This window comes from Scardinius erythrophthalmus, assembly GCF_964197995.2.
Source record: "Scardinius erythrophthalmus genome assembly, chromosome: 14".
Lineage (NCBI taxonomy): Eukaryota > Metazoa > Chordata > Actinopteri > Cypriniformes > Leuciscidae > Scardinius > Scardinius erythrophthalmus.
Genome location: NC_138234.1, coordinates 22,143,886 through 22,160,570, shown reverse-complemented (window position 1 = coordinate 22,160,570; position 16,685 = coordinate 22,143,886). Strand labels below are relative to the sequence as shown.

At 39.0% G+C, this 16,685-nt stretch overlaps 1 protein-coding gene across 1 annotated transcript in view; it reads left to right on the top strand.

Moving 5' to 3' along the window:
• ncanb (neurocan b) overlaps positions 1-16,685 on the top strand; it is a gene marked incomplete at both ends in the record, with an annotated part of 82,943 nt that overhangs the window by 13,715 nt on the left and 52,543 nt on the right. Inside the window, 5 exons of the mRNA XM_081384599.1 lie at positions 2,566-2,740; positions 4,724-4,851; positions 5,791-6,084; positions 6,419-7,180; positions 10,973-12,034. Coding sequence (XP_081240725.1) covers positions 2,566-2,740; positions 4,724-4,851; positions 5,791-6,084; positions 6,419-7,180; positions 10,973-12,034 — 2,421 coding nt within the window. The remainder of the gene's footprint in view (positions 1-2,565; positions 2,741-4,723; positions 4,852-5,790; positions 6,085-6,418; positions 7,181-10,972; positions 12,035-16,685) is intronic.

Sequence of the window (16,685 nt, the reverse complement as noted above, 5' to 3'; positions counted from 1 at the left end):
GTTTCATTCCAACTCCTCAAAACACATAACACATAGCCTATGTTTACCTGTTGCCTGGGGACGTGATCGGCTCGGAATGCATGTTCAATTTGCACATTGAATTTTGCTACATTCATTGCGGGACATTTTTAAAAAATGCAATCGCAAGCGTCTTAAATGTGAGTGTAAATGCAATTAAGAAAAATAACATTTAAATGATCATTTTGCTACAGTTTCTGCTTGGACATATAAACATATCTAATAATTTCTGTAATACATTTTAATTTTAATTTTGCAACTTATAAAGCGTTAAAATATGTATTCAATTTACATATTAAAACTAGTGTATGAAATGGCAAATGTAAATTATATAATTGATTTTTCATTTTCATTTTGCACAAATGTAATGGAAAATGTCAATTTAAATACAGAAATACATTGCCATTTTACATATTGCATTTCAAATTGAATATTGCTACCCATATGCTTCCATACTCGTATTTGCAGGGCCGGAGTGGGGCCACTTTTCAGCTCGGGAGTTTCAGGCCCAAGACCGGCCCACTTTTTCCATGGTGGAATTCCAAATTAGCACTTTTTTTAAATTGGATAAATGAAGCAACAGTTCAGCTCGTACTATTGTGTAGTTTTTATTAATACCATGGGTTAACAAATAGTGTAAAGGTTAAATAATAATTCACTTAGACTTTATAAGAAGCAATTGCGACTTTATTTCACACAATTATGACTTTATATTTCGCAATTCTGACTTTATAACACGCTTTGCGACTTTATATCACGCAATTCTGACTCTATATCTCGCAATTCTGACTTTATAACATGCAATTGCGACTTTATTTCAGGCAATTTTGACTTTATATCTTGCAATTCTGAGAAATAAAGTCAGAATTGCGAGATAAAAAATCGCAATTATCTTTTAAAATGTTTTATTCTGTGGCGGAAACAAAGCTTCCATACGTTCTGGCCTCTTCCTCCCATCCATCCTCCCTGACGCGTACCGTTACGGCCGGCCCAGCTATCAGTAGGCGCAGGCGGTGCCGCGGTAGCCTACCTGAGAAAACGTTTTGGAAAAGACGGGCTATGGACCCAACCAACTCTATAGGAGGGGAGGGGAGAACTCCCTCACATGGTACAACCCATGCAGAGTGCTGCGCGCTGCAGTGTCAGAATGCGGAACGTGTGTAGCCTAATGTAACTAATGTGACATTGAAATGTGAAGAAAAAATTCCTCGACCGGCCCAAAAGTGAAGCGGCCCACCGGGAATTCTCCCACATTTCTCGCGATTACCCACTCCGGGCCTGCCTATTTGCGTTTGAATGGTTAATTAGTTCAAGCTCACCAATTAAAGAATTGGAACAAAATACCCATTACTGTTGCAAGCTTTTATGAAAATCGCAATAACGCTGTCAATAAAGGCATCCACCACCCTTAGACGTTTTCACACCTTGTGTTACAACTTACAGCATCGGAATTTTGAACTTAAAGTACTCAATAATGAAGGGAACAAAACAGTCAAGACAATTTACAGGAATATTTATTTATGGCAATCCGTGTTTACTTATAAATACGTCCTCGGAAAATATTCTCGATTTGATGCACATAGGTGCACATGATTAATTTTGTATATAATTAAACGAAGGTTGCATTATTTAACACAACAAATGAGTGAATCTATGCTAACCTGCAGAAATATTCTGTGATATTTTACAAACATTCAACAGAACACTTTAGCTAACTGATCATATATCTGACCCTCGGCTCCTCTGATTATGTCTTCGGGAAATGAGACGTGGAAACTCTGACCCCTTTTTTTAATAAGATGCGGCATCCTTCAGAGGACGAGAGTCCCACATATCTCATCCCCAGATGTTTGTCACAGACTGAATATTTTTAAAAGCTCAGAGCCTTTCCTGAACTCCAGTGGGAAGCAAAAAAAAGAGAAGAAGTACAAAAATTTGAAGGAAGGAAGGAAATCTCTTCTTCCTTCTCTCAGTCTTTTTCTCATGCCCCTTTGAAGTGGGGCGTCATGCGTAGCTGGCCGTATTGCTCAGGAGACTAAAATCTTTCCCCTCAAGACGTCGTCTGAAGTGTTTCGCCATAAATTGGCCCACCTAGCTTTGAGGATTTTCCTTTGTCCCTTTCATGTTTGTTCGTTCTTGCGGGATGGCAGCCGACTGTGGAGGTTATAGACGTGGAGTTTGGAGTAGAGGACGAAAGAGACTCCAAACCGATGTGATCTGGGAATAGCAGACGGACAGTTCAATCCCAGGAATCTCATTTCTTTGACCAGTTAGAGGACGGGCTTCCAGTCCGCTGTACAAACAACTGGTGCTGGGATCTCATTTCTCACTTCTTTTGTACTGTGTTCCTGTCTGTTGTCATTCTCAGAGGACTGAGGAATGGCGGAAAAGTAGGAATGAAAGTGAAATTCAGGAAATAAAGCTATTTAGTGGATCTCAAGAGACCTGCTTCAAGTTAAACACCTATAATTGCTGTTCATTGGGGAAATAGTTTATGTAAGGTATAGTTCCCATCATGCACTTCACTGTCTGTTTTCTCCCACACAGGAGTGGTTTTCCATTACCGCGCACCCCACGACCGCTACGCATTGACCTTTTCAGACGCCAAGAGAGTTTGTCTGGAGAACTCTGCGAACATCGCCACGCCGGCCCAGCTGCAGGCCACTTTTAATGACGGATACGACAACTGCGATGCCGGTTGGCTGTCGGACCAGAGTGTGAGGTCAGAATGACATTAGTCAGTTATTTTGTGAACCACAATCGGAAACGTGCATGTATATTAAAGGGATAGTTCACCCAAAAATGTAAATTCTGTCATCATTTACTCTCCCTCAAGTTGTTCCAAACCTGTATGACTTTCTTTCTTCTGCTGAACACAAAAGAAGATGTTTTGAAGAAAGTCGGTAACCAAACGACTGATGGACCCCATTGCCTTCCATAGTAGAAAAAAAAAATACTATGGATGTCAATGGGGACCAGCAACTGTTTAATTACCAACCTTCTTTAAAATATCTTCTTTTGTGTTTAGAAGAAGAAAGGAAATCATACAGGTTTGGAACAAATTGAGGGACAGTAAATGATGACAGAATTTTCATTTTTGGGTGTTAAGTAGTCCATTTATGACGTCTTTGAACATGTTTGTGTAATTGCGTTCTGAATCACAAAGTATATATATTGGATTTTAGCAGTGGCGTGTAACAGTCAATACTTATTGTACATATACAATACATATCGATACTGAAATATCTGAAACTTTCCAAAAGGCTGCTCATTTTTCACAGAATAGATAAATAATACCAGCTGCGCTTTCTTACTCTCTCATCTCTCCGACAGTGAGTTGACATACAAAAACGCCTCCTCTCACTCACTCAGTTTTTTATTTGCTACGGATGAATATTGTTGGTGTTACAGGGCTTGAATTTCGGCATGGGATTGCACGTTTTTTTAGTCATTCCCTCAGATTTTTTGCTCACACCCAGAGTGCGCGCACATAAAGCAACCTCTTTTAGAACTAAATTGGGTTCTTTTCGCTGATTATTGCGCTTAAACAGTCAAATACACACAAATGCCGAACACACATAATGTCAAAACGCCATTCTTGGCGAGTATTCCCGTAAACACAGTCAGTTAAGTGAACATAAACAGTTGAGAAAGAAAACGCATGTGTAACAGTAAAATTGATCCGTGTGTCAGGTCTTAAAGTGACAGCAGCAAAATTATAAGATAATATAAAAAAATATTAAAATGCTGAGTGGCTGATAGCTTTGGAAATTCACTAGCCACAGTGGCTGGTGAGCAAAAAAGTTAATGTCAAGCCCTGGTTACAGGTCTATAACTTATATAGTATACAAGGTAAACGATAAAAAAGTTCTACAAAGATTTATTTTCCTCTTGAATTTTTCAACTTTGCTGACCAGATTCAGAAACATGCACATATTTGGCAGTAAAGAAGTCTTTGAACATGTTTACATAATTCTGTTCCCTAGTGAATCTCTTAATCTTCCTTTTAATTTCGCTTCTAAAACTATCACTTTGTAGATCAGAACGTGTTAGACAAAAATTGTAGCTAAATTGGTCCCCCTTGCATGAAACAGAATAACACAACTTTCTTCCAAGGGATCCTGGGCTCAAAGTGATTTAATAATCAGCCGTTCTAATTAATCGTAATCTCTATTATTTATTGACTATTACAGCCCCGTTCCTTCAGGCTTGCCACTTCTCCATGGCTGAACGTCAGACAGCTATTGATTTCAACATTCATATCTACCGCATATTGTCAGCTCGTAATTGAGGCGCGAAGCCTGGCCCTCACCGCATAAAAGCGTGAGCGAGCTTTTCCCTCCTTGCCTGGAAGAGCTCTAATTGGGCCATCTCCAGAGAAGCTTGGCTACACATCAGTGAAGACGCAAACGCGCAATTAGCGCAAGCGTATGGAGACATCAGAGATCTCTAGACTGGGATGGAAAATATGCGGGCTGTTTTAATGGTTTTATATAACTGAGTTCAATATTTGGGCTGCGCAAGAACCCCCATTGCTATTTCTCTTCAGAAACCCTGGAGTGCCGTGTATAATCTCTTAATCAGAGTTTAGCCGGCACCCCTGCGCCTTCCAAATCGATGCGCTTTCGAGTAATTGCACAGTTTATCTTACTCACTCCTCCCCTCCTTGGAAATAATTCCTGGTTTATTTTGGCTCTCTACCCAGGTATCCCATCCAGTCCCCTCGGCCTGGCTGCTACGGCGACAGGGAGGACTCACCTGGCGTGAGGAACTACGGCAGCCGAGCCCCCGATGAGATGTTTGATGTGTACTGCTTTGCCAACAGCCTGCAAGGTACCACAGATGCCTTCAGTTACAACTTAGTCATCCAAAAACTGTGTCTTTTAAATGTCCTCATGAGCCTCAGACGTCGTAGATGCATGTACCTGCTTGTGTCTCAATTCCCAGAACATCTAAGTAGGTCACCATCCTTTCAGCTCAGCCCCACGGTTTATGCCATAACTTTTTTAAAGTGCACATCCATGTGTTTCAGGCAGGAATGACAGTCCTGCCTCATGCAATGAAGTATTATTCCAAATTGTCTTAAAAGTTTAATGCCTGGCATACTCACTATTTTTTTATTTTTAAATTGATAAAATATTAAAACAATTATATTTTATTTATTTGTTTGTTTGTTTGTCCATCCATCGATCCATCCATCCACCCACACATCGGGAGAATAGAAATAATTTTGTTTTGTCCTTGTATATTACTTCTAACTTGTGGTGATTATTTTTTATTTATTTAATACAAGCATCTAGTTTAGAATAAGGAAGAGAAGAAAGAAAATACAATTTCAGAAGTACAGAAGTGGTTCAAGTATAGAAGATAGATTGTATAAAAAGTATATCATATAAAGTTTTAAAAAGACATTCAAGGTTTTTCAAACTTTGCTAGTGTTTCAAAGTAACAACTTTGCTATCGTGAAAATAATTAAACATTCCCTTAAATGCTTTCCCGTAAAAGCACTTCAGTATTCAACTTCAATTTTTTTTGTATCAGTAGTAAAATAAATGAATAAATAAGTGAACAATACTCTGTCTTTTCTAAATTTTGCAATCACCTGTGTTAATGGGTATTGTATTAATGGATTCTGTAAACAATTTTATGAATTTACAACCAAATTTTGTTTATTTATAAGGTTTATTTATAGTTCTCATGTTGCAAACAGCAGCATTCTTATGGGGAATTAGCACTCAAACATAGCATGTGCTCTCCGTCTTTCCTCTCCAGGTGAAGTATACCACACCAGTGTGCTGGAGAAGTTGAGCCTGGCATCTGCATCCACTCACTGCCACACTCTGGGAGCTCAACTGGCGACAGTCGGGCAGCTTTACCTGGCCTGGCAGGGTGGCCTAGACCGCTGCGACCCCGGTTGGCTGGCTGACGGCAGCGTGCGTTACCCCATTAACTTGCCCCGGCGTAACTGCGGAGGGGATGAACCAGGAGTACGGACCGTTTACCACAACCCTAACCGCACCGGCTTCCCAGACACTACCGATCTCTTTGACGCCTACTGCTATCAAGGTTTGATGAACTAGTGGGCTTTCTCTGTTTCTGTACAGGCATATATTTATACAAACGTCTTTTTCTTTTCGTTTTTTTTTTTTACGTCAATTATGAGTTGAAGCAATTTTCTTTTCCCACTTTAAAAGTTTCATAAAGAATTCTCTTACATCTGGTATATATCATTTTGATAACATATTTCAGAATAATTTATACCCCGTAACATCAAGTTTCACAAGCATCTGAAAAATATGAGGATTAGGTTAAAATCGTTTCACGGACTTCCGTACGAATATCTGCTTTGTAGTTATTTTCTGTCAGTGCCGCCATTAACGAGACTATCTTACTCTTTCAGAGAAGAATATTGAAGAGCAGGCTGCGATACTCCACAAGACTCTAGAGAACTCCACTCTGAACTCAAGCGAAGAAGAGGTGCAGCTCCAAAGAAATGGAGTCTTCCCCGAACCTTCAACTTGGACCGGTTTGGTCGATCTCGAGAAGGAAGATTATAAGTCCATCATAAACAACGAATCTTCGGAAATCTCAGAGGAGCATGTTGTAATCCATCTTGGACCTGAAGAAAGGTCTGTAGACTGGGAAGACGATCCCAAAGATCCTGTGGAGAAGCAGGAGAACCTTCAAGGAGGTTCTGCGAAAGAGGAGACTGATGATCCCGATGGTCCCTATGTATCTCCTGACCCATCCTCAACTACTCCTTCCTCCTCTACCCAAACTCAGACCAGCAACAGCGTCATTTCCAACTTTGTGAACACAATCATGAAGCCATTTAGGTACTGGACCGGGACGGGAATGCCTCAGATACCAGCCACAGAGTCCAGCCTCTACAGAGGAACCTCAGAAACGGTCCCACCTGCCAGGACGAAGCCAAGTAGAGGGAAAACAACCAAAGGAGGTGCTGAAAATGCCATTGTGGAGCCAAATACTAAGGGACTTTCACATAACCCTTCCTCATCAGATCTAGAAGAAGAGCTCTTGGAACAGGAGAAGGAGGTGGTCCTAGTGGCTGCACAGCAGGAGATAAAGAGTCCAAGCAATTCTCATATGGATCATCCATATTCACAGACCGTCACAGACAGTTCCATTGAACCATCCAAAGGTATGACAGGCTCAAGCAGAATTTAAGCACAAGAGTTTAAGCATATACAATTATTCAAGACTATGCAGTTTCTCTTCTTAATTAAAGTTTGTCTAAGGTGATGCATGTGCTTAATTTACTTCAAGTAGGGCTTTTTTACATTTTATATTATTTTAAACTTGTATTATATAGAACTGGGTGATGTGAAACTACCAAAGTGGGAGTTTCTTCTATTGTTGAATTTCGGCCAAGACGTCAATCTGATTTTTAGGTCCTCTGTCGGTCATTGGGGGTTTAAGTGTGTTTCTTCAACTTTATGTCCCATTGGTTGATTTTTATTAAAAGTACATAGACTTTTCAAAAGACTTGTTTAAATTGATTTTGTTTAGCTTTTTTCCAGTTTTTTCCAATTTTCATTTTCCTTCAGTACTCCGTCTGGGTTTGCGGTATATTCTTAGGTTTTCTCCGGCCAAATTTTTACCGGTCCAATCAGCGAACAGAGAGAGTGGCTGAGAACGATGACGTTGAGGTCGTGTGCTTGTTTGAGTTGTAGGGTAATGTCACGACCAAACGTTAGCGATTGGTTATGGCAGATCCAGAGTGGCTCTGGGCAGAACCAATTGTTTTAAACTTCAACAGAGTACTTCAAGAAAGTTAACGCTTGTCAATGGAGAGTGGCCAGACTCTCTGTACAAATGAAAGGTACGAGAGTCTGGTAGGACCAGGCTAGAAACACCCATGAACAATAAGTTAAGACAACGTATGCTTTTACATTGCTTTTACTCTTCAAAATAAGTCAGTTTAATGTAATTTAAGTTGAAATGACTTAAACATCCAAGTTGATTGTATTTAAAAACCCAGGTACACATTTCATTATTGAATGGACTGTTCTTCTAACCCTCAAATATGGCATCCACTTGGTGCAAAAATGCCCTCAGCATACTACAGGGTATGTCCTACAACAACTTGCAGTTGAATTTTTCATTGTTTCTGAAGAAAAACAATATTATAATAATAATAATAAATAATACATTTTATTTAAAGGCGCCTTTCATGGCACTCATGGACACCTTACAAAATTCATAAAAAAGACATTAAACAATCAAACCACTACAGCAACAAACATTAAATCACATAAAAGCCTGCCTAAACAGATACGTTTTAAGACGAGATTTAAAAACTGAGAGACTAGAACTGTTGCGAACTTCTACAGGAAGAGAGTTCCATAATATGGCTGCAAATGGTTCTTTAGGCGCATGCCGTCGAAGAGGAAGGTTGCCGACACAACTCGTTCTCTGGAATACGAGAGTGGGAGGGTCACTGTAGAGGTCACATTGCTGAGATGTATTCCTGCTTCCTGCTATAGGGCTTTTAATGGATATCAATGTCTGTCATATCTGTGCCAAGTAAAGCTGCATAGTAGGAGAAAGCAAAATGGGATCCAACCTCTGAAAATTTAGACCGCTACGAGCCTTAGGCTGGGATTGAAGCATGTCTAACTGGTGTGGTTTTAGTGCGATAGGTTTTTGGCAGCGGTCTGTTCTCAGGGTATCATCAGTACAAATATCCTCCCCGCGAACCAAATTCAACAGGGAACATTAATGTTTAATGCCGGGTGAAAATCCAGCTTTAGTCAGCATGCATTATTTACTTCCGAATCTAATTAATGTGCTTTGGCCGAAACCGCAGGCACCGCCACAAACTCCGAGTCTCTCCCAATTATACGAGGCGTGATCATCGTCAGGGATGAGGAGTGTGTGTGAAAAGACACTCTAGACTGAATCTGGCTGCTTCTTTTAGTTTTTTCTCCAGCAAAGGTCATTTAGCAGAGTTCAGATTCACTGGCTATTTCACCCTTCGCTGCATGCTTCTCCGTCTCTCCCCTTGTTTAGAGTTGCACTACATGGAGGCTGTAGAGAATTCAGAAAATCCAGCAGTCTTTTAAAGTCGCCGCCCATGTGCCTTGAGTTCCAAAATAAATTGAATGCGGATAAAGCTGTGCTATGAATAAATTCTGAAATGCATACATCCCATAGATAGACCAATGTGTTTTATGTCTCATAATTGGGACTTTTTGTCTTTACAGTTCGGACTTTATATCTCACAACTGCAAAATTCTATCTCCTAATTGTGAATTTTTGTCTTATAATTTGAACCTCCCAATTGCAACTTTTTCTCACAACTGCTACTCTATCTCACCATTGGGATTTTTTTTCCCAGTTGCAACTTTACATCTCCAAATTGGGACTTTCCTCCCAATTGGGACTTTTTATCTCCCAATTATGACCTTTTTCTACTAATTGCGACTTTATATCTCTTAAATGTGACTTTGTATCTCAAAATTGGGACATTCATTTCTCACAATTACAACTATAGCTCACAGTTAAGACTTTTTCACATAACTAGGAATGTATATATCACAATGCAACTAAATCATTCAATTGTGACTAAAAATCATCTTGAAACCAGCTGTGTCTCAAAAATGGCTATGAAAAGTAAAGTTAGTTCTGTGAAAGTCTAGTGTAGAATTTTTTTGTGGATGCCACTTGGTTTGATCTCATTTACAAGTCTAAATATTTTTTGGGGCCACTGTATATGGGTAATTGTCCAATTGTTAAATCCAGTTTTAATGGAAGACTCTATTTAAGTAACTGCTTTTATACATCACTTGGACGTTTAATATCATCACAATCGTGTGACGGCAGAGAGTAATCAGTTATTCATATCATTAATTGCTCAATTACTTGGTTATGTAAATTGCTCCACGTCCATGTGAGAGTGCAACAGCAGAGTCCTGAATAATTCATTATCATTTAATATTTCATGTTGTGTACCAAACATATGGTCTGTGAATATCTATTCTCATGGCATGAATGCTATACGCTGCTTGTTGCCTTTAAGGCAAATCATGTTACCCAAGCAGATATCTGAATTATCCATGCACAAGTTTTAAAGTAAATACTAAAAGGGATAGTTCACCCAAAAATGAAAAATTTTGAAGAGTGTAACCAGATATTTGTCGGTAGCCATTGACTTCAATATTATTATTTTTCCTACTATGGAAGTCAATGGCTACTGTCAACTGTCTGTTTACCAACATTCTTCAAAATATCTTCTTTTGTGTTCAGCAGAAGAAAGAAACTCATACAGGTTTGGAACAACTTGATTGTGAGAAAATGATGACAACATTTTCATTTTTCGGCGAACTACACCTTTAAGCTAACCGAATATCTCTTCCACGCAGCAGTGACTTAATAATAAAAATGAGTCAAGTGCTTACGACATTTTTACTTTATTGCACACTTCATGACGTAAATCAAGATCTTTTTGCTTTTTGAACATAATGATTTGGGTCTTATTTTGTCTAGATTTACTGTTAGAAAGCATTGGCACTGGACAGGTGCATGATGTATGAGTCCTTTGTGCCAGGGCAACATAAAGAGAAAAAGCCTTATCACCTGGATTGCTTTCAAAACTAATGTACATTTCATCCCCGTTTCAGCCGGGAGTCATATGTTACCCTCTGGGAAGAAAATAAAGGTCATTTTTGCTACGCTTATAGTTCGTTTTTCCTTTGAAACAGGGGTTTGATTAAAAGATAGGTGTGTTGAGACCAATAGATTAATTGCTGGATATCTCCAGGGCATTGACGGAAAAATAATGACAGTTCTATATCGAGCTGCACGCATTAAAGTTAATTACCATAGTTCTGGGGTGGGAGTTAGCATATTTTGCCCACTAATTAAACATACATTTAAATGAAAGGATCTCCTCCCTAGCTACGTTAATCACATTGTCTTGTCATCCCTGCAGGAGGAATTGGATCAGGAATGGCAGACCCGACTCTTTCTTCAAGTCCTTTGGCATCTAAAAGCTTCAGTTCAATGAGGAGCAGTCAACAAATTTGGCCGCTAAAGTCCTTGAAAGTCGCCCCAAGCAATAATAGGCATTTCACAACTCAAACAAGCAGTCCAATGGAAGCCAAAAGAGGCGGTTTGGAGATCATGACCATTCCTTTCTCCAGGAACAACCCTGAGAACTTCTCCGGGGAAGGGAAAGATTTGATTGAGGACAGTTATCCTATTCCCAAAGGTCCTCTGCCGTCACTATCAGCAGAGGAAGAGAAAGATGCAGAGGGAAGTGGAGGGAAAGACTTACCATTCACCCATAACAGCCAAATGAAAGGATCCGATGACCACGGCGTCCCGGTGGAGACCACTGTCAAATGGCAGCTTATGAGTCTCCAGGCGACTCAACCTACTGGTGCATCCAGTTCTTCTGAACCCAAGCACGTGGAACCGGCCAGCACAGTTGAGGAAGCCAGGGGGGAAATTGCGTATGTCCATTGGCCCATTGAAAAACGCAAAAACAATCCCTCAAACAAAGTCAATGTGCCTTTAGTTAAACGAAAGCAAGACGTAGAGTTGACCAGGACACCGGAAGTACACACTTACAACATGCCCACCACACCGAGCCCTGTCGTTCCCAGCAAGGACAAGCTAGCAATTACGTCAACTGCTGGGATCACCCCTTCCCAGTCTGGAGAAGAAACCACTACCGAAGACATTTTGTGTACTCCAGATCCAGCTGTTTCCAGCACGTGGTTACCTGTGGTTCAAGAGGAAGTAGATTCGTCACAACCACCAGTTCCTACGGTACCAACGACCCAAGCTGGACCTGCGCTTCAGCCGACAAGTCCAGATCCAAACAATGCTTCCCATCAGGCTGAGTCCAGGTCTGGAGGTTCGGAGTTGTTTGTGTCATCCAGACTGGTTCCTATGGAGGAACCTTCATCCCAGACCACAGAAAGTCCAGAGAAAGACACCATAAACACAACTGTCGCTGGGTGGGAAAACAGCCCCTCCAGAAGTTCAGGTAAATCGGTCTTCAGTTGTGTTCTTTTGATGGAAGTGCAGAATCTAAATGAATGAAATGTTCTAAGGTTTATTTGTTTTATCTTTTGTTCTTTCATTCTTTTATTTCCATTCTTCCACTCTATCTTGTTCATTCTACTTTCATTGTTTGTTTTCCTTTTGCTCATTGTTGTCTGTTCATTCTTTGTTTTGCTTGTTCTTTCTTTTTTCACTTGTTTCTTTCTACCATTCTTTCTTTCCCATTGCCTTTCTTTTTTAGTTTATTCCTTCCTTTTGTTTTAGTTTTTGTCCATTCTTTTCTTTCACCCTTTTTTGCTCTTTCATTTTTCATTTTTTCTTACATTCATTATTTTCCTCTTTCTTTCTTATGTTCTTTCTTTTGCTCATTCTTTTGTCTTGTTTTTCGCTTTCCTTCCATTCTTTGCTCATTCTTTCTTTTGTTCATTATTTCATTACTTATAACATTATTTTTTTCACTCTTCTCTTTTCCACTTCCATTCTTTATTTGATCTATTCTTTCTTACTTTCGTCTCTTACTTTCATTCATTCTTCTTTGTTTCTTTTTGGTTGTTCTTTCTTTCTTCAATTCCTTCTTCCATTATTTATTTCACTCTATATTTCTTTTCTTTCTTTTTTCATTGGGCCATTCTTTCTTTTGCTGTTCTCTCTTTAGTCTTTCCCTTTTTATTCCATTCTTTCTTTTCCCCTTTCATTGTTTTCCATTATTTCTTCCTTTTGTTAATTAAATCTTTTTGTTCTTTTTGTTCTTTTCTTTCCATCATTCGTCCATACTTTCTTTTGCTCTGTATTTTTCTCCTTTGTTCTTTTTTTCTTTGCGTGGTAAACAAACAGATTTTTTTTTTTGCAGATTGCAAAGAAGTAAATTGCAGCAGCCTCAGAGTAATTAAAGGGTTTGGGCCAGTGCAATTAGATAGTCTCGGTAAGACAGAGATCTTAGTCTAAAACAAATCAATGCTGACAGAAGCCAGTAGATGTGTTCAGTAATTGACTCCAGTCTCACTCGAGACTATATGCATGTTTAAAATGGTGCTCTGTACATAAGCGCAACCTCCCCTTGTTCAAATCGATTTTCTTAGGGTGGAAGTTTCAAGGGTCTAAGACCCCAGAAACACTCTTCAGCAAACAAAGTAAGGATCTTGAAAGCAGCTCTAGTAGGGCTCTTGCATGGAATGAATGTAAACAGACACATACAAAAGAATGAATCTGTTAACCCGACCATACATTTTGCAGCTTTTGATGCAACATTTTACAGTATGTAACAACAAAAGGTTTTTCAAGCTCAGATTTTGTATGTCTGTTAAAAAAAGAAAGAAATCAGTGCTTTGAATGTTTAGCATATAAAAATGTGAGAAACTTTGGATTGCATGGCAACAGACATGACAAAAAAACTGAAGCTCCGCTCCAACTAATAGTCTGTTTTCAACTGACAGTGCAGCTCAGAAAGAAACTAGCATTTGAGTGGATTTTTGCCAGAGGATTTCTTCACAAAACCCGGTTGCTTTTGAGCACAGAGAGCAAAGAGTCCTGTTTGTCCTCCTTTTCCTGCAGCGCAGGTGGAAGTTCATAAGCCTTTTTAATCAATGATCTGCCGGTAGAGAGGCTGCTGTTCTCTGCCTCTCCCCCGAGGCCTTTTAGGCGTCAGAGAAGTGGTTTTTGAAAAATAGCCGCCGTCACGGTAGTCATAACACCAACACCAGCACCAGACCGGCCTGCCCTTAATTAGGGAATCACGTCGCTCTGTGATAAGACGAGGAGGTGCTGTGACTTTGCTGTTCCATCACTCTCGCTGACACGGCTTGGAGCTGTTTGCACATGGAAACAGACGTGTTCATCGGTCTTTGTGCAATAGATAGGCAGCAGTCTACAGACTCACACACACATGCTACATACGTGCTTACAGACCCTCAGTATTTTATTCTGCGGGTTAAAATTTTTACTGTGGATTTTTATTTAATTGAAATTATTTTCTTATTTTATTTTTTTATTTAAGTTTACTGTTATTTTAATATTTAATTTAATTTTAATAAAGCATGATGCACATGTAAACAGACATATTCATCGGCCTTTGTGGGACAGATGGGGCACTTAACAACCTCAAACACAAATACTATATACACCCTTAAGGCCCGTTCACATCAACGATAATAACTATAACAATAAGAATATAGTTCTAGAAACTGATCTGAATATAAAAGAATAGTCAACACCACACTGTAAAAAATTATATGATCAGTAAGTTATGACAACATATATTTTTACATTGCTTTAACTCATCAAAATAAGCAATTTTCAACTTTTTTTTACAAGTTATACAAGATTCAACTATTTTGTTAAGTCAGTTTAATGAATTTTAAGTTGAAATTACTTAAACATCCAATTTGATTGTACTTAAACATTTAAGGCAGCAATTTTTTATCTACCTTGCACAATTATAATAGGATAAGATAATGGCACAGAAACGATATCGTTGGAATCACTTTCAGATAATTATTTTCTGCTAATGAACCGCTCAAGTATTTAAAGCGGCAGACGACATAACTGCAGCACGCCTATAATAAACAGAATGATATTGTCCGCTTTATTATTTGACCAAATTATATAGTGTAATACATTTTATTTATTTTAATATGCATCATTTTAATAGTATTTTAAATCAAATTATTGTAATTTAACATTTATTTTGCTGAAATTTTAATATTTCATTTTCATAAAGCATGATGTAATTCTTTTAATTAGTTTGATTAATTAATTATTTTATTGTTTTGTGGCTTCTCATTTATTAGATTTCACATATACCACATACTTAATTCTTTTATAATATATTCTGAACAAAACTTGCATTCTGCTCACTGCCAGACTCTAAAATATAAAGGGGTTTGGACGGACAACATGAAAGCCTTTGAGTTATTATCCTCCAACTCCTTAAGATGAATCACCCTGCCTATAAGGTAATACACAATGAATATATGATCACTGTAGTAAATTCAGTGAGGAAAAGTTTCTTAAACATCATCTTTATTAACTCACAGTTAGCATGGGGAAAAGTCCCGCCCTACTTTTTTGCCCTCATTAAATATTCTGTTTTCAGAATGCAGAATGCCACAGTAGTGTGCTGCATGTATGAATCTGGCTTTAATAACTTGTGAGTTACTCACACTAGCCCTGAAAGCGAATTCAGGGGAGATAATGATTGCATCAGAGGCGAGGAAGCTAGAACGACTGCTTCCAATGTAGCTTTCAGTCTCCATGGAAGCCGTGCGTGCTGCGTTCGGGCTTTGATCATGTGAGCGCTGAGCGCTACTACTGTTTGTCGACAAGCTAACAGTTGTACTTGCTGCTAACTGAGCTGCCAGGCTCTCTCCTGGTGAACATCACCCCCTCCTTCAGATGGTTTGTTTACTGTCTCACCACCCACACAATCCACTGGGTGGTCTTATGTTTAAGGAAACATGATGTTTGTTATATATGTGTGGACTAAAGCGGCTGTAAACATCGAAATGCCAGCTCTCAGAGCGCAAGTTTTTCAATATATTTTTTTAAGATACTAATTTAAGGACAGGGAAGAAAATGTTTCTGTCATCTGTTTATAGTTTTTTATTTATTTTTGTGCCATTTGTGTCTTTATAAGATAGTACAGACTAGGTGAGATGAGAAAAAGAGCAGGAATAAGATTGGGACTCGAACCTGCATCATTTGCAACAGAACTAAGGCTTATCTCGGCAAAGGAGAAGTGCTCACTAACACAGATTTAGACAGATTTGTGAACAGTATTTGAGAGAAATAGGCCTTTTATTTGTGTACATAGAAAAAGTCTTAGATCTTTGAGTTCAGCTCATGAAAAATGGGAGCAAAAACAAAAGTGTTGCGTTTATAATTTTGTTCAGTGTAGATCATTACGAATCACACTATACTGGACTAACCTAATAAACTTGGGTTTGACATGTATGTAGACTGTACGATTGACAGCTATTGAATAGTAGGCTACAACACAAGTTAGTATAGAAGAATAAAACGTCATCAGCATGCGCTATTGGTAAACAAATAGAGCAAGTTGAATCACACTTTTGCAATTGTGGTTTTTATGTGCGCTGAGAAAAGGAGAATATGGACACGGTTATGGCTTGGGAAAAGAGGCCAACTTAGCAAGAAAATTTTGAAAATTGAGTTTAAGGTAATAGTTTTAAGTTTCTGGTAAGTTCAATACGCCATTTCATGATGCATTTTAATTGGCTAGTCAGTAGACTAGTGAGATGATCATGCTAAATTTCTGACTCTGTCAGAAAATGATCACAGGCTATCTTTGGTCGCAAGTCCGTGACAACAGCCTTCTTTGAACCTCTCTCACTGTATAGCGCAGGACCACCGTTTAGGAGCCACAACCACAGAAATTGCCACGATTGGTCATCTTTCGTCTGGGACAGCCCAAAATCATTCAATGTGAACTGGGCAAAAGGATAGCGAGCACACATTCAAAAGCAGTTTCAATACCCTGCATTTTGATAGCGGCTCCCAATATGTGTGTGTGCGTGATTGCGTTTTCGAAAACAACCCCCTTCCCCACCCCCCACGGTGTTATCGATAATACCGGCGTCGTCGCAAGTTCATTAGCAATCATGTTGCTTGCTTACTAG